This window comes from Neltuma alba, unplaced genomic scaffold (genome assembly GCF_004799145.2).
Source record: "Neltuma alba isolate B1F8T4 unplaced genomic scaffold, ASM479914v2 tig00012255_pilon, whole genome shotgun sequence".
NCBI lineage: Eukaryota > Viridiplantae > Streptophyta > Magnoliopsida > Fabales > Fabaceae > Neltuma > Neltuma alba.
The window spans coordinates 208315-228042 of record NW_021636781.1 but is presented as its reverse complement, the minus strand read 5'-3'; the positions used below and the strand labels follow the sequence as shown (position 1 = coordinate 228042).

The following is a 19728-nucleotide window of genomic DNA, read 5'->3' as shown; positions in this document are numbered from 1 at the left end:
TTTTTAAAAATATTTTTTTTTGAAAAAAACAATCAATTAAAAATAAATTACTAGATAGGTGTTTTTATTGGAAAAATTGCAAATAAAGACCTTTGTTATGTAAAATTGTGATTTGGGATTTTGAATTTGAAAAATAGCAAATAAGACTTGGTTTTATTTTTACAAATATAAAATCATAATGAAATGTCTGAGTCAAATGACAAGTTGGCTATAACTGAGGGTATGTCAAATGACGAGTTGATTATGGAAAATGACAAGTTCACTTTAATGAATGATAATTTAATAGATTAAATCACAATTTGAGTGCAGGCATTTTAGACATTTTACTTACATTTCATATTTGCAAAAGTGGGACCCGGTTCTTATTTACTATTTTTCAAATTTAAGGTCTCAAACTGTAATTTTATATATTGGGAGTCTTTATTCGTAATTTTTTCTTTTTATTTCTCTATTTTTAAAAACAATTTTTTTGAAACAAAAAAAATCAAACAAGTCTCCTAACTTTTGAAGCGAGAGCCAGTCTAGCTAGCAACCAAGCCTTGATGGTTTCTGCTACGTTCACTTAACTTCGTTCAATCCTCACTCGCGATGTTAACAAAACTTCTCCAGCTTTAAAAGTTCTATTTATATCTATTAAGGAACTTGTAAAGTTGTTAGTTGTTAGTAATGTCTGAGTTAGTATTGGTCCGGTGTTTGGCTCTCCGTTAGTGTTGGTTCGGTGTTTGGCTAATATTTCGGGTGCCATTAGTAATATGAGGCGAAGTTGATGGTGAAAGTCATGAAAAATGAAATCCAAAAGTGAACTTGTACACTGAAAAAACTGCTTTTAATGCTTTCGAAAACACTTCGATGATCAACATTCGTTCGTCATTTTGGCTTCTACTGTGGATTTTCTAAAACGCCCTTGTTGATTAAGGATAAATTTGAAAAGTTAAAATAAAGTTTCATATTTAGTTAATTTTACCTATATTTTAATCTTCGTTAGAGTTAATAAAGCTTTATAAATGAGAATAGTGACACTAGTCTCAATTCCATCTTCGACAGTTCTGTCCATGTCAAAGATAGATTAATAAATTTTACGTACTTTTCTTGTAAAGTTCCCACACCCCCCCCCCCCAAAAAAAAAAAATGTTAAGTGTTTCCGGCATATTTTAACTTCAACACACTAAATTCACAATCCTGATGTCTCAAGTCTCTGCGCTATTATGACATCACCCAGCAGTGTAGCAACAAAATGGAAAGCATCTTACAAGCAAATCAACTTCATGCCACCAAAAGCAAGCTGATAACCAGAGTTTCTGATTGGCTGTCAATTGTTTTCCAGTACATGAGAGAAGGGTTGGTGACTGCTTTTTTGGTTCTTTCGAGCACAAATTTGCTGTCCCTCACCATTACCATCTGATGAATTAATAAATAGTATGTGTTATTTGGGGTTTGGGAACATTATTCAGACATGAGATTCCAGATATCAACAATTGTTTCCAAACTTAATATTTAAATATGAGATTCCCAGGTAGATAAGCAAACCTTAGGAAGTCAACATGTTATCCTAAACAGAGTGGGAAATAGAAAAAAGAAATAATGTAGAAGAGATCCCAAGCAGCCATGCTATCTGCATATGATTTTCTGCCTCCTCAACCCACACCATATGTGAGTTTCCAATTCTCATGTTAGAAATTTCTTTAGCCTGAGATGCATGCATGGTAACCCAAAAATCCCAATCAAGATGGCATTGTAAGCCAATTATCAGACAATTGAATAAGAATATATTCCTTTTGTCTTCCACAGCTACTTTGCTTTCTCTCTCTGTGTGTCTATATACATAGAGAATATGGCAGCTGCAGGATCCCATGGTGTCAGTCTCACATATTCACTCTTCTCTGAGAAAAATTGTGGTTTTTCCCATGGCTGCAAGCATGAAGACCTCTCAACACAATCGATCCAACAGTGTGCCCTCTGCTCCTCATCCTCTGATATCACAGATTGAAGAGCATTTGCAAAGATTGAAGTCTTCTGATTCCACTTCATCGTCATCATCAATTAGCCAGCAGCTCAATGGTTTGCAGGATTTGCATGGCTACGCCACTCAGATGCTTCAATTGCCTACCACACAACGAGCCTTGGCCCAAGGATGCTGCAAAATATTGGTTGACGAGCTGCTAGAAGGGTCTCTGAGGATCTTGGATATTTGCAGTACTTCTAAAGATGCCTTGCTACAATCAAAGGAAAGCTTACATGAACTTCAGTCAGCAGCTCGCAGGAAGAGAACAGTTGGAGAAGCAGCACTCACAATTGATGCTGGAAAATACTTATCATCAAGGAAAAATATGAAGAAAGCAATCAAGAAGGCAGTAGAAATTCTGAAGAAATTTAAGAAGGAAAATTCCTCAGACATAGGTACTGAGTCTTTGTCTATGATTAGCAGCTTAAAAGAAGCAGAAGTTGTCACTCTCACCTTGCTAGAATCTCTTCTATATTTTGTCTCTGGCTCGAAGATACAACCAAAGCAGAGAAGATGGCCAATGGTTTCCATGTTGGTGCAGCCTAAAAGAGTAGCTTGTGACTCAGCAAATTCAAACACAAATGAATTTGAAAAGGTGGACGAAACATTGCAGTCTCTCCTATCTCACAAGCCTCAAAGTGGTATATTAGTTGAGGATTTTCTGAATCACATGGAAAATTTGGAGTTGTGTATTGAGGTTTTAGAGGGAGGCATTGAACACCTTCAAAGGCATTTGATTAGAACAAGAGTTTCTCTTCTGAATATCCCCATCAAATACTGATTTTGATGTGAGATTTCCATGCTTGTTTGTCGACGTAACTAAACAATTTTGTCAGTGTTGAATATATACACACACACACACACACACACACGCATAAATCCAAATATGACTATTTTTCCCCCTTATTCCTTCTTCCACAAATAGCTTCTATGCCGCATCCCAGAAATTATTTCAATTCTCACCGCAAAATAAGTAGAAGAAAAAGAAGATTTGGGGCACAGAAAATTTACCAGACATTATTGTTTGAGAGGCTCATTATTAGCATGCTAAGTTGGAGCAATAATGTGGAAACTATGGTCAATAATCTTTATTATTTTCTTATCTGAATATGAAGATATTGTGAAATTCACATATTGATATTTATAGGAATTATGATTTGCCAACCATCGGCTACTCAGATTTCAAGTTTTAAACTCATATGATGCATTGAGTCGGTGTGTTAATCACAACTTCCACAGCTATGATAGATGAACCATTATGAAAAAAAACCAATTATTGGTCTCAATTATAAGTCATGGGCTCAACTTTCAGAGGCCGAATTCAATGAACAATGTGCTTCTTGTCTTTGGGTTATAAGGACAAGCGAATCAGTATCTGATTTCCGCATGCCATCTTCCTGCATTACAAAAGATACAAGCAGACGCATGACATTATGAGTTATATAGAAAATATAAAAATAAGGAGGGTGTCACCTCATGAGAAAGGTAAATCAAATATCATGATGTAAATATTTTTGTCATTCTGAAAACATCACTAAATTAAATGAAATAGAATTTGAATCTAAGACTAAAATGCAATACTCAAAAGTAAAAAAGGGGGGGAGGATCAGATTAAGAAATCTGTGGAGTTCGGGTTTCGTTAAAAAGTGCCATGAATGAACAAGATGACTCATGTAATTGGTTTCTATCCTAATTAATGAGTGATTCACTAAATCATTTGTAATTCACTTTCATATGTAAATCTGTATATCAATGTCTGGAAGAATTTTAGATTAGGCTTACAAGTGGTGGCTGGACATGCATGCAACCTATAATTCCCTCTGGTGAGTTCGATACTTCAATGGTAAGTCTATTGTTTTAATGATCCCTTGTTTCTTCTCCAAAACAAGTTAGAAACTTCACAAAACAAGTTCAAACACAGAATTTAGAGGCATAACATTAATGCAAAAAACATGGGGATGTCAAACGCATAATGAGTTGATGAAATTCGTTACTTCAATTGCACATAACTGTAATGTATGTGGATGAAATTCTAAGTTTTTTGTTGGATAACTTGAATGTTTTGGAATTGAACTGGTTGTACAGATAAGGATGAGAAGAATGATTATTGAAATCCATATCTTGTGTTGATTCCCCGCATCTGCATTTATATTTGCTTCCATTCCCATGTTAGTGGGTCTAAAACACAATAAAATACTAAAATTAATCAAAGAGTTAGGAGAAAGGAAATTCTATAGAAGGCGCTATCTTAAATTATTAGCAGCAACCAACAAAGAAATGTCATTGTCCCTCGTGCAATGTTTATTAAAGTATAAAGATACAACGTATCAACTTGAAAAGCAGGCCTTATATGATCATAGAAGTGAGAGAAAAGAAGGAAGGAAAAATAAATTTAAAACTCGGGTTATGAGCTGTAGAGATTATGATGAGAGATTATGCTAAAGAGACATTGCATGCCAAATCCGTGGTTGTGCCTAGATCGATCTAGGTTGTTAGCAATATTGAAGTATCCTGTGCTTTTTAATACACACACACACACACACACACACACAAAGCCATTTCCAGCAGAGAAAGGCAAAGTGGTGCTTCAATTCAACATTTTCAATTTCAATACCATTCTATTCTCTTCAGAAAAATGTCAGCCTCTCCATTAAACCAAAAATCCCACAACCATATTCGTTCTAACAGTTTGCCTTTAAAACCTCACCCCGTGGTTCTACAATGCAATGAACACTTGTCTCGTTTTGGGGCCTCAGACGCCACTCTTTCTTCTTCACTGCTGAGCTTGAAACTCAATAACCTTCAGGACTTGCATGATTCTATTGAGAAATTAGTCCAACTCCCCCTTACTCAAGAAGCACTTGTCCGGGAACATCAAGAGAAATGGTTAAATGAGTTATTGGATGGATCTCTAAGGGTCCTAGACGCATGTACCTCAGCAAAAGATGCCTTGCTGCACACGAAAGAGTGCACTCGGGAACTTCAATCAATTATAAGAAGAAGGAGAAGAGGAAATGATGTGGAACTCGCAACTGAGATTAAGAAATTCTTGACCTCAAGGAAGGTAGTGAGGAAAGCAATCTTCAAAGCCCTGGAGAATCTAAAGGGAGTTTCTGCAAATAAATGCAGCCTATCTGATACAAACAAAGACTATCAAACCATGACCTTAGTTAGCTTGTTAAAGGAAGGTGAAGTGGTCACTCTTTCGATATTTGGGTCTTTGTTGAACTTCATTTCAGGTTCAACACAACCAAAACCAAGCAGCTGGTCTTTGGTTTCAAAGCTAATGCACAGCAAAAGGGTAGCTTCTGCACAAGGAGGAGAAGATAAGAATGAGTTTGCAAAAGTGGATTCTGCATTACAGTACTTTATATTTAGCATGACAAGCAAGTCAAACAACACAAATGATCTGCAAAATAAGTTGGAAAAATTGGAAGCTTGCATCCAAGACCTTGAAGAAGGACTTGAGTCACTTTTCAGGCGTTTGATCAAAATTAGAGTTGCCCTTCTCAACATCCTTAATTCCTAGTTGAATGTATTAAAGGAGGGCATTAGAGTTTTGTAAAGGCATGTAAATTATTTTCACGCATGCCATTGTAGAAAGAGAAACTGTACTAGATCTATTTGTTGAAATAGAAATTGATTGTCTTACTAAAAAACTTAATGATCAAGATTGAAAGTTTTAATAAAAAAGGCAACGAGAATTCATGAAGGTTGCTCCAAAAGCCAATAACCTATTACTTTGTTAGCTCTGAATAATCAATAACAGGATTTTCGAAATCCTCAAGCTTTTTGTAACTTTATTGTTTATAGGTTCTGATGGATATGTAGTAGTAGTAGTAATATTTAATTACGCAAATTGTACGGGGAACAACAATGGATGAAGTTTAATCTTTGTGATTTTAAGTAAAGCAGGGTACCATGCGATTTGGCTTGAACACCAATCATTTGATATTACGTGAGAAACAGTGCATGAACATCACCATCAAAAAATGATCAACCATAGTGATGTGAATATGAAAATGTTCCTCGAGAAGAACAAATTGCAGTGAAGTAAGAAGAAAAATTCATAATCCAAGTGGTTAATAAGACAGAAACTGATCTTCTTTCTCTTGACATAGTATCTCATTAATGCTAAATATAACGGCTTGCCCACGTGGCATTTAAAAGTTTGGGTTTTGCAGAGGGTTTTTAAGATGCAGGAGACATGTAAGAGGAATACCATCTGTGAAAGATGCCATTGCAGGAGAACTCGTGTGATTCCCAAGTTAAAAATTGAAGAATGAGTACTTCATCTCTCATCCAAAAGGGCAATCAAAGCAAAGCAGATGGGCAACAGTCTCCAATTTGATTCAGCGGAAAACAAAAGTTTGTGATTCTGAATAATCAGTCACAAACGAATTTGTTGAGGTAGATGAAGCTCTGAAGTCTCTCATCAGTTACAAGCATCCATCTACAAACAATTCCCAAAGAAATTTGGAGGATTTGAAGATGAGCAATCATGATCTAGAAATGGAGCTAAGCACCTCTCAAGGCAACCAGATACAGAGTTTCCCTTCTCAATATCTTTAATCACTAGTATGGAAAAAAAAAAAATATTAAGCTACCCTTGACACCCAACTCCAATTTTTCCCCGTGGGTGTCTCATCATTGTACATGAATGGGACCAATAATATTGTTCTTTTACTGAGTATATATTATCTTGGTATCACTTTGTGGCTATTTGAACATCTGCTTTAACTTAACCCAGAAAAACCAATTTTAGATTAATATAATGTCTTCTTTTACCAACACGGTTTTGACAGATAGATGGGTTAAGAAGAGCAAGAGTTGAAGATACGAAATGAAAGCCATGGTTTGTGCTAAACCCACATGGCACATGGTATACAATCAATAGAGTCTGATGGAATCAAAGCATCCATATCATATATTGTTTCCCGCACATGTGTGTTCTTAATTCAAGTTTTATGTGCTATAATTGCCATGGGTAACATGGTGGTTTTCATGGCACTCTTGCATAGGGCAATTAATATAATGAGAATACATATCATTTGTTGTAAGTGTGAAGAGAAATATAGGATTCTGAGTTGGAGTGTTCCTTAACAAGAGACATCGTATTAACATTTTTCAGATTATGTTCATCTGAATCTTAGTTAGTTAACCTTCACCCATATGCATGATATGAAATTTCTTGTCTTCCAATATATCTGTTTAACCCAATTTCCGTTCTTAGATTTTCAAGTCAAACACCGAATTGGAGATTTCTAATCACTATTAATTACAGTTCTTCCTTTGGATGATGGTGAGTGGTAGAAAAGCACAGGAAATGAGTTTTATATCATCTTTTTCTGATACTGTTCACCTGCAAGTTATTCATCTTAACATTTCTTCAATAGCATAAAAAATGATGTGAAGTATAGTGTCAGAATGGCCAACTTTTTTCAAAATTCTATTTCCCTTGTTTGTTAATTACATAGTTCAATGCTTCAGCATATATTCACAGTCTTTTTTCAATGACAGTATGTGCACTTGACAGTACGTATACTAAGTCAGCTCTTGGTTCATTAGTAATTTAGTACAGTGTGTTTCAACTTATTGGAGCAAGACCAACACAGGCAGAGATTTTTTTTCCCCCCCTCAAGTATGGCAGCTAAGAGTAGCAAGTCAAGACAACTGAAAACGGGTGAGAGTGGTCTTTCGTTAGTCTTATCTAGCATCACAAATGCTGTGGCTTGCCATATCAGGTTCGCAAAGCATTTATCACAATAGCAGTTCCTCTATCATATAATTTAGAACAGTTTTCTCTGATGTTTAATCCGCCAAACGAATGGGGAAGTTGACATCGTATCCTAGATTTCCACACAACTTGATTTTCCTCCCATGGTTCTTGTTCTGTTAACGCATTCATCTTCAGCATTGGATCTCTATATACTGTCAGAGATGTGGAGCCAATCACTTATTATGATTGAAAGCCTCATTGCCCTTCATGATTATATGCTTTTGGCATCCTGAAAACATTCACATTGTAACGAGCCTCCTGATCCTCCTTGACAATTTCACAAGCCTATGTATCTCCTTCTTTTACCTAAATTCATGATATTATTCTTCTGTAAACTTAACACTTTTGAATATACTCGTTCATATTCTATAATTACTTGCATGTCCTGGCTACATCTCATTCACTTATAAATTACTCTTGTTCCCCCAATTCTCATTCATCACGTAATCTTTCTTAACTAGGACATCCTCCCCTTCCCTTTCAGCATCTAGAGTTTCAGTGTTCTTCACACGCGTCTCCTCTCAGGATTTAGAAGCAGGCACCAGGGGATATTTTACAGAGGCACCATTGGCAACAGCATTAGCATATGATAATTATCCAAGCTCCATTTTTTCAGATTGAGGCCACTACCTATATTCAAGAAATGTCATTCAAGTCATGAAATATGTGGAATTGCAAAATTCACCAAGAGAATGCTTAAGAAATCACCTCTCATAATAAGAGACTCCTTCCTGATCAATGATGAAATCCAAATCTTAAGAGTACTGAGACTCTCTAGTCTTCTCCACCATTATAAATTACTAAAATTCATAAGATAGAGGATGATTAGAAGCCATAGCAGAAAAGGCAAAATAGTTCTTAAAGGGTCGAAGTACCTCAAAATCTGTACAAAAAGCAATAGCAGCTGCGCTTACAGCCCTTTCTGCATGCCATCAGAATTCAGAAACATGAATATGTAAAGGTCAAAGCTAGGCCATGATTTCTGTCACTTCTTTTGATGGTTTCTTTGCTCTTTATAGCGCTTGTGTATCCCCCCTTTTTTTCTGTTTCTTTACTTTTTTTTTTTTTAATAAACAGACATATAAGATGAATAGTTGGACAGAATAGCTCCAACAGAAGCATGTTAGCCTGTGATAATTTGTCTCCCTTGTTAGTAGCATCATAATACCCAATATTGGAACTTGTTCATTTTCGGTAATCTGCATGCGTTTTAAGAGTTTCATTCCTCTATTTCTCTAGCAATATATTATAATGACTATGTTCCATCCTAGTATGGCAAAGATTATATTGAAACCGAAAGTGGAACAGTGCCAGCCTCCTGTTTATGACCAACCACTTTAATTAATGGACACTGAATCGAAAAAACTGGGTAAACATTGCTGTCCATTTATGACCCTTTAATCTCTGAAGATTTAGATTCTTATTTTTGTTAAACCATAGTTGTTGGCACTGCCATGCATTCGAAGTTCGTTGAATAAAGATTGTTTAATGATAGAAACAGCCCATCCCATAGACAGAAGATCCATATATGATGCTCACTTCAATGGTACGTCTTGTTGGAACACAAAGTTTTGGTTGAGAGGGAGGAGACATTGCCGAGGAATCCATCTACAGCACAAGGATTCGTCCGATTCCCAATCCAAAAACTGATGGATGAGTTGGTAGGTTTGCTGTGCGGGAAGCATTGAGCAAACAGTGCCATGGAAGCACAAAGAATCGTGTTAATATGATATTATTTCATGCCCACATGTGGAAAGAAAAATATCTTTCTTGTCTCTCTCTATTCTTTGGCTATATAAGAAGAATGTGCACTCAACTGAAACTCAAGTTTAGAAGAAATCGCACTTCTCATTTCTAAGCCTTCTATTTTCTCAGAAAATAAAATGGCAGCCATTGACTCAAACCCAAACATCTCTCTGCATATACGCTCTAATAGCTTTCCTAGTGCACCTCACCCCCTTGTATCACAATTTGAGGAGCACCTGAACAGATTGAAGTCTTCTGATTCTGCCTCTTCTTCATCCTCTTTAAGCCACAAACTCAGTGGCTTGCAGGATTTACAGGACTCTTCTGACAAGTTGCTTCAACTGTCAACCACCCAACAAGTCTTAGCAAAAGATTGCAGCCAAAAGTGGGTTGATGAACTACTAGATGGGTCTCTAAGGCTCTTGGATATCTGTAGTACCGCTAAAGATTGTCTTATGCGGTCAAAGGAGTCCGTGTATGAAATTCAGTCAACCATTAGAAGAAGAGGAGCTGAAGCTGCATCCACAGATGGGGCTGGAAATTATTTGGCTTCCAGGAAGAATGTGAAAAAAGCAATTCAAAAGGCCTTAGGAAATATCAAAGGATTAAGAAATTACCCTATAGTTTCTTCTGCAAACAAAGAAAATGACATGCTTAGCTTGTTGAAAGAAGCAGAAGCAGCCACCATGAGCACATTAGAATCTTTACTGTACTTCATCTCCGATCCAAAGGGACAATCAAAACGAAGCAAATGGTCTGCAATTTCCCAGTTGATGAAGCCAAAAAGAGTAGCTTGTGACTCTCAAGAAATTGGCACAAATGAATTTGAGAAGGTAGATGCAGCTTTGAAGTCTCTCACTAGTCAAAAGCATCCGTCCACCCACAATTTTGAAGGCGATTTAGAAAATCTGGAGATGTGCATTCAAGATCTAACAATAGGAGTTGAATGCCTTTCAAGGAAACTTATCAAAACCAGAGTTTCCCTTCTCAGCATCTTCAATAACTAGTTGCACAAAGTATTTAGGATAACCTCGGACACTCAAATTCAATTTTCCCCATGAGTGTCTCATACTTGTACGTGAATGTGATTAATAACACTATTCTTCCACTGAGCATATGTTATCTTGGTATCACGTTATAGCTTTTTGATCATCTTTCTTCTTTCCGATCTTGCAAATACTAGTTCTCCATTTTTGTTCCCTGTTAATGAAAAACAGAATAATTGCATGTTAATTTTCTTGGTCAACCTCTAAATATACTATGTAATTTTAAGTTTATAAACACGGATTCATTTCTACCAGAAATACATGGAGTTCAATCATTCAATTCAAATCAAATGGAACCAAAGCATCCATATAAACTTTTATTGCCAACACATGCTTGAGCAATTGGTTCAAATATGACGTGCTATAATTGTGTTGAACAATGCGCAGTTTATTGCCTTCGTTTACAAGTCAACATGCAACTAACTAGTAGTTTATATGTAATAATGGAAAGACTTCACGGTTTTTTGTAAACAAATCTAACAATAATGCTAAAGATTATTTGGCAACATGTGCAACAGATCATCATATGAATTAAATAGAGAAAGACATGAAATGCCACGCTTGCAAGGTAGATTATAAATAGAATGCAGATAAGATTATTGCAAATGTGAAGGGGAAAAAAATGAAGTCCTTAGCTATAGTGTTCCTGTTTATGAAACAGTATTAATATGTCTGACATTATTTGTTCATCTGCATCAAGATTAGAGACCAATTAACTTTCTTAGAACATCATAGCTAAAAGAATACAACCACACCTCTATTTTTTTGCTATTGCATCCCTTTTTCGGTAAAAAATTAAAATTAAAATTAAAATTAAAATGAACAAGAGAAAATTTTTTACTTTTTGAACTACTTGAATATTGAAATTTTCACAACACACACATGTTCTATATTTTCATCTTAGATAAAGTCTCCCCGGTAAATTTTATTTGTTTATTCTTTATTCTCTTTTTTTATTTCTTTTCTTTGTACTGTATTTGATTTGGGGTAAGTTTGGATATATATCACTTGCAAGATTGACATGTTACATGCCATGGGCTTGTCTACCGAGAACTTTAGACATTTACTATATCCGGGAGTCAATGACTTAAGTTTTGTGTACATCATAACTTGAAATGGTTTTTTAAATTTTATATTTTACTAAGCTTGGGATAAATAGTATATCGGTTTCAAAGTAAAATTTTGTGTTGTAGGACATGAGGTCAGTTTTGAAACAATATCATCAAATCGACAAACTTAATCACATGGCACAAATGTAACTGATCAAAGGGAGAGATAATTAACAACAAATATTCAGAGAATAGAAAATTACATGACAATCAAATGTTAAGTAAGAGTAAGAACTTCAGTGTTTCTGCATGTACAAGTGAAAGTGAAAAGCTAATTTGGTCAAATTTGCAAAACTTTATGTGACCAATTTGCGCAACTAGTGATTGAGAATGTTAAGGAGGGCAACTCTAGTTTTGATAAATCTCTTGAAAAGGGTCTCGAGTCCTTCCACAAAGTCTTGAATCACCAACTCCAAATCTTCCAACTGGCTCTGCAAATTATCAATATTCTCTGACTTTGCTGTGTGAAATACAAAAATTTCTAATGCAGAATCTACTTTGGCAAATTCATTCTCATTTGCATCTTGTGTGCAAGAAACCCTTTTGTTGTGCATTAGCTTGGGGACCAAAGACCAGTTGCTTGGCTTTGATTGTGTTGCCACAGATATAAAACTCAACAATGACTCCAAAATCTGAGGAGTGACTGTCTCCAAATCTTTAAATAGGCTCCCCAATTCTGGAGTTTGATGACTCTTGTGAGAAGGAGAAAACTTGCTCTTATTACCCTTCAGATTTCCCAAGGCTTTGGAGATTGCCTTTTTGACTACCTTCCTGGAGGTTAACTATTTTCTGACCTCTACCGTGACCTCCATTTCTCCTCCTTTTTTTGTTCTCATGATTGATTGAACCTCCCTTGCACACTCCTTTGTATGCAATAGTGCATCTTTGGCTGTGGTGCACGCATCCAAGAGCCTGAGAGATCTATCCAAGATCTTTTCAACCCAATTTTCTTGACACTGTTGGACAAGGACTTCTCGAGTAAGGGAAAGTTAAACTAACTTTTCAACAGCTTCATGTTTACCGAAGGTCACTTAGTTTATGGCTAAATGAAGAGGAGGATGAAGAAGATGAAGTTGTAGCAGTAGAAGCCTCTGATCCGCACAAGTGTTCGTTGCATTGTAGAATGAGAGGGTGTGGCTTAGAGGGTAAGAGTTGTAATATTTTTTGGGTGTGTCAAAGAAAGGATCCTAAATTAATTGGGAATGTGGGAAGATGAAAACAAATTGAGCATTAATCATGGACAGATTTTCTTATTATTATTATGAATAGGAAATCAAATGTAGAAGAGTTTTAATGTCATAAATGGATTTCCAATACATTAAGAGATTTAAAAGTGGGCCATTAAAATCCTTTAATGCATTGAAGCATTTAAATTATTCAACAGAAATTTTCTATGATTATCTAACGCCTTGAAAGGTTTTAAATCCTAGTGCTTTTAAACATTTTTAATGTATTAAAAGATGATTATGAAATTCAAAACGGAGTAATGCATTGAAAGCCTTTAAACGTCTTTAATATATTAAATGGTGACTTTGAACTTCCAACTGGAACGCTTTATCTCTTTGCCTCCAACGGTTAAATCATAAACAATTCTAACACATTATAAAACCTCCATACCTCCACAATGCTATCATCAATTCATATACCCAATTTTGATTGATTTGAATTCAATGGGGAAAACGGACCATTGAATGTTGTGCTATTATGGTGCCAACATTCATTTTATTTGGAGCCTATATAAGGGGCTTTAGCCAAGGTGCAAAAGATACACAGCTCTAGAGTTTTCAAGCTCCTTTCTTTCCCCTCTTGTGTATTTTCTTACTTTCTGAGTTTACTACTATCTTCTGTTGTTCTGCTCACCCTGTTTTATAGGAAGAATCTATTTAATCCTGAGAAGTGCCGCATTCTTATCTACTGGTAGTTACGGAATAGCTCTTAAGGACAGCATCCTTAGGACGTGACTCGGATTAACTATTTATTTTGCAGGTGCTGCCGCCAACAATCTTAAGAGCTATTCACATCATGGAACAACCCCGCAACACTGCTGCTCAAAATGACCATGATGCTACCTTAGTAATTGTTGTTCCAATAGCAGTTCCTATTCCTAAGCCTTTTCCTGACACTTCAAAAATAGAGACGTTTGATGGAAGGAATTTCAGGCGGTGGCAAAAGCGAGTTTACTTTGTCCTTGACATGCATGGAGTAGCTGCTACTCTTACTCATTCCAAATCAACCCCGGATGCTGATCAGGCTTAGAAAGATATTTGGACATATGCTAATAAGGTTTGCAGACACACTCTTATCAGCACTTTATCTAACGATCTATTCGATATATACTTTGTCTGTAATGAAACAAACAAAATATGGGAATCTCTTATCCTCAAGTACACTGCTGAGGATGCTGGGAAGCAAAAGTTTGTGGTGGGGAATTTCTACAAATGGGAGATGACTGAAGAGAAAGATATCAAGCTTCAAATCAATGAGTACCACAAATTGCTAGAGGAGCTTTGTGCTGAGAAGATTAACTTACCAGATGAATTCGTAGCTGGCATACTGATCGAAAAGCTGCCAGAGACATGGAGTGACTACAAACAACAATTAAAGCACAAACAGAAGCAGTTGTCCCTGTTAGATCTAATTGCTGACATAATAATTAAAGACACAAACAGAAAGACTATACAAGCTACGAAAAGAAAGGAAATAGCTGCCAAAGCAAACTTGGTGGAATTGAAACCACGCTCCAAGAGGTATGATCCCAAAAACAAAAATAATAAAAATAAGAAATGTGATTACAAATCCAAGAACTCTAACCCCAAATTCAAAAAGAAAAGCAATTGTTTTGCGTGTGGAAAAGGGCTACTCAAAAGGGTGATAATCCTCCTAAACCAAATGTGAATTTGGTTGAAGGAAATGATAGTAGTGATGATGAAGTCATAGCTGCAGTAGTTTCTCAAACCCTCATTGTATCTGATGTGAAGAAATAGGTGATAGATTCAGGAGCCACTAAGCACATTTGTGCAAATAGAGAGATGTTTACCTCCTTTGAAGAAGGGGAACACCACATCTACCTTGCCAACTCTCGAACTGCTAAGGTTTAGGAAAAAGGAAAAGTGGTACTAAAACTCACATCAGGAAAGACCCTAGCACTGAATGACGTTCTGTATGTCCCTAATGTTAGGGCAAACTGGCGCTGCTTGGGAAAGCTGGGGTTAGAGTGTCCTTTGAGTTTGACAAGATTGTTATGACTAAGAATAATGTTCTCATTGGGAAGGGATATTATAATCAGGGTCTATTTGTTTTAAGTGTTGCTGAAATTAATGAAAATGTATCTTTTTCTGCTTACTTGATTGATTCTTTTGACATATGGCATGCTAGATTAGGACATGCTCATAAATCATATATAAAGAGATTGCAAAATCTTGGGTTAATTCATGGAATTAAAAGTAATGATTTTAACAAATGCGAAGTTTGTGGAGAAACTAAATTAACTAAGAAGCCACATTTTTCTACTCAGAGAGAAAATGAATTATTATCTTTAATTCATACTAACTTGGGGATTTAAAACAAGTTCAAACTAGAGGAGGCAAAAGATATTATATCACTTTTATTGATGATTTTTCAAGATATACTAAAGTATATTTATTGAGAAATAAAGATGAAGCTTTTGAAAAGTTTCTTTTGTATAAAGCAGAAGCAGAAAATCAACTGAATAAAAAAAATTAAACAAGTTAGATTCAGGTGAATAAGGAGGAGTTACTTCATGGACTATACCCTCTTTTTTACAAAAATCATTTAATAATAAATATTCTTCTCCTCATTTAATTTTTTTATTCAGTTGATTTTCTGCTTTTGCTTTATACAAAAGAAACTTTTCAAAAGCTTCATCTTTATTTCTCAATAAATATACTTTAGTATATCTTGAAAAATTATCAATAAAAGTGATATAATATCTTTTGCCTCCTCTAGTTTGAACTTGTTTTAAATCCCCTAAGTCAGGATGAATTAAAGATAACAATTTAGTTCTTCTCTGAGTAGAAAAATGTGTCTTCTTAGTTAATTTAGTTTCTGCACAAACTTGTATTTGTTAAAATCATTACTTTTAATTCCATGAATTAACCCAAGATTTTGCAATCTCTTTATATATGATTTATGAGCATGTCCTAATCTAGCATGCCATATGTCAAAAGAATCAATCAAGTAAGCAGAAAAAGATACATTTTCATTAATTTCAGCAACACTTAAAAACAAACAGACCTTGATTATAATATCCCTTTCCAATGAGAACATTATTCTTAGTCATGACAATCTTGTCAGACTCAAAGGACACTCTAACCCCAGCTTTCCCAAGCAGCGCCAGTTTGCCCTAACATTAGGGACATACAGAACGTCATTCAGTGCTAGGGTCTTTCCTGATGTGAGTTTTAGTACCACTTTTCCTTTTTCCTAAACCTTAGCAGTTCGAGAGTTGGCAAGGTAGATGTGGTGTTCCCCTTCTTCAAAGGAGGTAAACATCTCTCTATTTGCACAAATGTGCTTAATGGCTCCTGAATTCATCACTCATTTCTTCAAATCAGATACAATGAGGGCTTGAGAAACTACTGTAGCTATGACTTCATCATCACTACTATCATCTCCTTCAACCAAATTCACATTTGGTTTAGGACGATTATCACCCTTTTGAGTAGCCTTTTTCCTACACTGTGCCCCATAATGCCCTGGCTTTCCACAGTAAGCTGTTTGATCGATGATGGTTATCAGAGGCTGCCATTTTTTTGAAAGAGGAGAGGAAAAAAAGAGAAAGATCTCGACATTGAAGGTATGATAGAATGCACAGATCTACCTTCCTTGCTTTGAGTTGGCGCGATTTATATTTTGGGTGCAGGAGACAAGAAGAATCTCAGCACATATCAATGAGTCCTAACCGATTGAGATTCAGATCCAAACTTAGCTCAGATATTTCAATGCTCCAAACTTAGCTCAGATATGTCAATGCTCTTGTCTCCTGCGTTGCAACACCCCAACTAAGACTCTTCGTTGTGTTGTTATATGCATATCAAAAGTTGTCTTTTGATCCTTTCCAAACAGATAGTACGCCGTTTTCCACTCGTGTGGACACATGTAATGAGCAAATGATTAGATTTAAGGTAGCATAAATACACCAACCAATTGGAAGATGGACATTAGTAGCAAACCTTAACATGCTTACGGGTCCATTTAATGTTGTCCACACTGAAAAAATGAACTATTTACTCTCCAATTTTTCCCCCTAACTGATTGGTATGTCCTTATAATCGAAAAACAAGTTTACTATACCATGTTGGTCCTTTGGCGTGTCTAGATATTTCCTTTGGTTGCAGTCTCGTGCATTTGGTGATTGACAATCAAGGCAATTTATTAGTGCACGCTTGTAAAACCTTGAAGGAGACCAATTTAAAAAGAACTGGGTAAGAAATTATGTCATCTTGATTTTCCAAGTCCAAGAAGAATGAAGATGGAAAATAATGAAGGACTAAAAGGCAGAGAAATTCAGTTAGAGAAGAACTGATTTTCTATACAATAACTATTCCATTGAAACGTGTGGACAGCCAGAGGTCAGGTTTCAGCAAATCTGTCCTAAATAATAGAGCTGCATATTACCCACACGCTTGTAGATTTAAATCTTTAAAACGACAGCGTTATCGCCTGCGCAGTGCTTCCCGAACATCAAGCCTCCATGTTATCCCCGCAAGATTCGGATTTTGGAATCACATGGGGTTCCTGAAATATGGCATGTGCCAAAGGTGTAATCTTTCTGAATTGTTTTGTATCCCCATCTCAACACAATTCACTGATATCGAAAAACTCACAACATCGTGATGGGGGCTTCTGTCTGCAGGAGAATTAGCTGTTATAATTTTCAGTAGCTTCCAGTCCATGAATTAGCCTGCCCAGAACAAGTTATGTTAAGGGTAGAACGAAACTTCATATTAAGATGTTGACAGTGGTTAGCATTTGAATACTTAAAGGCAATGTTTATGCAATGTCCTACCTCAGTTTTAGCTCATGAAACAGATTTTTATATAAAAGAATGGTAGCCTCTGTCTAATCTCTTCGGCTGCAGGTTTTTCTTTCATTAACTGGGGTAGTATCTTCTTCATTGACGCGTAAAATTAATTGCCCGAACTGGTCTAGGAGACAACATGAGTGAGGAAACTTTGCAAGTAGCAGCCTCTTCCATGTGTTTGTCTTGTATGAGAAAAGCAACACTTTCTTTCCATAAATAATAAAAGTTTAGATGAGTCAGGACTCAGGCGGGTAAAACATGGTTCAAAAGATTAATATGTGCTTAGTTGAAGCATATATGGAGTTATGAAACATTGCAAAGTCAAGGGGTGGGAAATTTATTTAGGATCTCATCCATAAGTAACTAGCAGAGTTGTAATATATATATATATATATATATATATATATATATTCAGTTCACATATTGATATTTATCAAAGACATGAAGTGGAAGTGGATCCGAGCATTCATCGAGTTATTAGAGCTTGAATTTCTGTCTCTGAAATATGGCAAAGACTGCTTAATGCGAAATATTGCTCATAAATTAGGGTCAGGGATTAAGGAATAGATTAACTTCTCGTCCCCAGCAACAAGAAATTTTTGGTATGGATACATAGAATGTTTTATTAGAGAAGAATGAAATTTTGCAGTGGAAGTAAAGTCCAGCTAATAGGTTCGTTTTTTTTTTTTCTTTTTTTCTTTTTTCTTTTTAAGCATAGTAAGTATGCTAGGCAAGGAGCCATTGAATTATAGAAAGTAGAAGCTGAGGTCTCTAATGCATACAAAAATTCATTACAACAGAGAATAAAGGCGTGGTTTAAAGTAGAAGCTGTTTGAGTGAGCGTGGTAATGGGACCTTTTCAAGGATAGGCTGCCGCTCTCTGAAGATGCTATTATAAAGGTACTATTGAATCTTACGATCCATTTTCCTTCGATGGAGTTAGTTCAATATGTATTGTGGGTATGGGAGATATGAATCTTATCTTTACATATACCATAATCATAACTGTAATCGGAGTACTTGCTGGAGAGAAGAGAAGGCAGTTTTGTGATATATCAGCCAAAATTTGTGGACATTTATTATCATTAGACAGCTACTTTCATGTACACATTTACGTATATACCAAACTCAGATATATGACAGTACAAAATTTTGATGTCCAATTAATACAACCAGTGATTGAGGATGTTGAGAAGGGCAACTCTCGTTTTAATCAGACTCCTGAATAGAAACTTAAGCCCTTCTTCAATATCTTGGATTCGAGTCTCCAAATTTTCCAACTGGTCTTGCAAATTATTACCACGGTCCCTCTTGCTTGTCAAACTGAGCACAAAGTTCTGGAAAGCAGCAACCACTGGTGCAAATTCATTTTCTTCTGCTTCTTGTGGACAAGCCACATTTCTGGTGTGAATTAGGTTAATCTGTCCAAGTGTTCTGGGCACTGAATAACCAGAGGTTGTGACCTAGATGGCAGGCTATTTGAGCGAGCATGGAAATGGGATTTTGAGTTCAAAGGAGAGGATGCCATTTTTAGCTTCAGGAAAAGAGAAAGAAGCTAAGGCTAAATGTGGATTTGAGTATATGAACATGTGGGTGGGTGTATGATGGATATAGGAGGCACAAGGAATCTCATCTTACTAATCCTAAAAGGTAGAGATTTAGATCTGAGCAAACGGTAGGAAAATTATTTGTTTGTTATTAACCAACACATGTTTTGCATTTTCTTAATTGCAACAATTACTTGCTTGCAATTTTTTTATTGGCCATGTTGTTGCCATTATTTCAACTAAGAAAACTTGCCTATGATTGTGTGGCTAATATGCCCCGTGTGGGCAACGGATTGGGTTCTTTTATCTATTTATGTATTTTGAGGGAACAAGCTCTGCATGGCCAAAGTTCGAAATAATTTTTTGGGTTTGTAATACCGTGTGTGTGTGTGTGTGCGCCTTTTTTTTTAAAAAAAAAAAAAATTGTTCTTTCTAGAGGCTTGATGTTCACCGTTT

General features: G+C 35.9%; 3 protein-coding genes and 1 pseudogene across 3 annotated transcripts; 3 read left to right on the top strand and 1 right to left on the bottom strand.

Moving 5' to 3' along the window:
- The first annotated feature begins 1850 nt into the window (after window positions 1–1850).
- On the top strand, window positions 1851–2783 carry LOC114725555 (uncharacterized). Its single transcript, XM_028912083.1, has one exon. The coding sequence runs from the start codon at window positions 1851–1853 to the stop codon at window positions 2781–2783; it is 933 nt and encodes a 310-aa protein (XP_028767916.1).
- Window positions 2784–4637: 1854 nt separating this feature from the next.
- LOC114725530 (uncharacterized) lies at window positions 4638–5531 on the top strand. The gene has a single exon (XM_028912051.1). It carries the CDS (start codon window positions 4638–4640, stop codon window positions 5529–5531), a length of 894 nt encoding a protein of 297 aa, XP_028767884.1.
- Window positions 5532–9664: 4133 nt separating this feature from the next.
- Window positions 9665–10534, top strand: LOC114725554 (uncharacterized). Its single transcript, XM_028912082.1, has one exon. It carries the CDS (start codon window positions 9665–9667, stop codon window positions 10532–10534), a length of 870 nt encoding a protein of 289 aa, XP_028767915.1.
- A 1465-nt stretch (window positions 10535–11999) lies between these two features.
- On the bottom strand, window positions 12000–19544 carry LOC114725521 (uncharacterized; annotated as a pseudogene).
- Window positions 19545–19728: the final 184 nt, after the last annotated feature.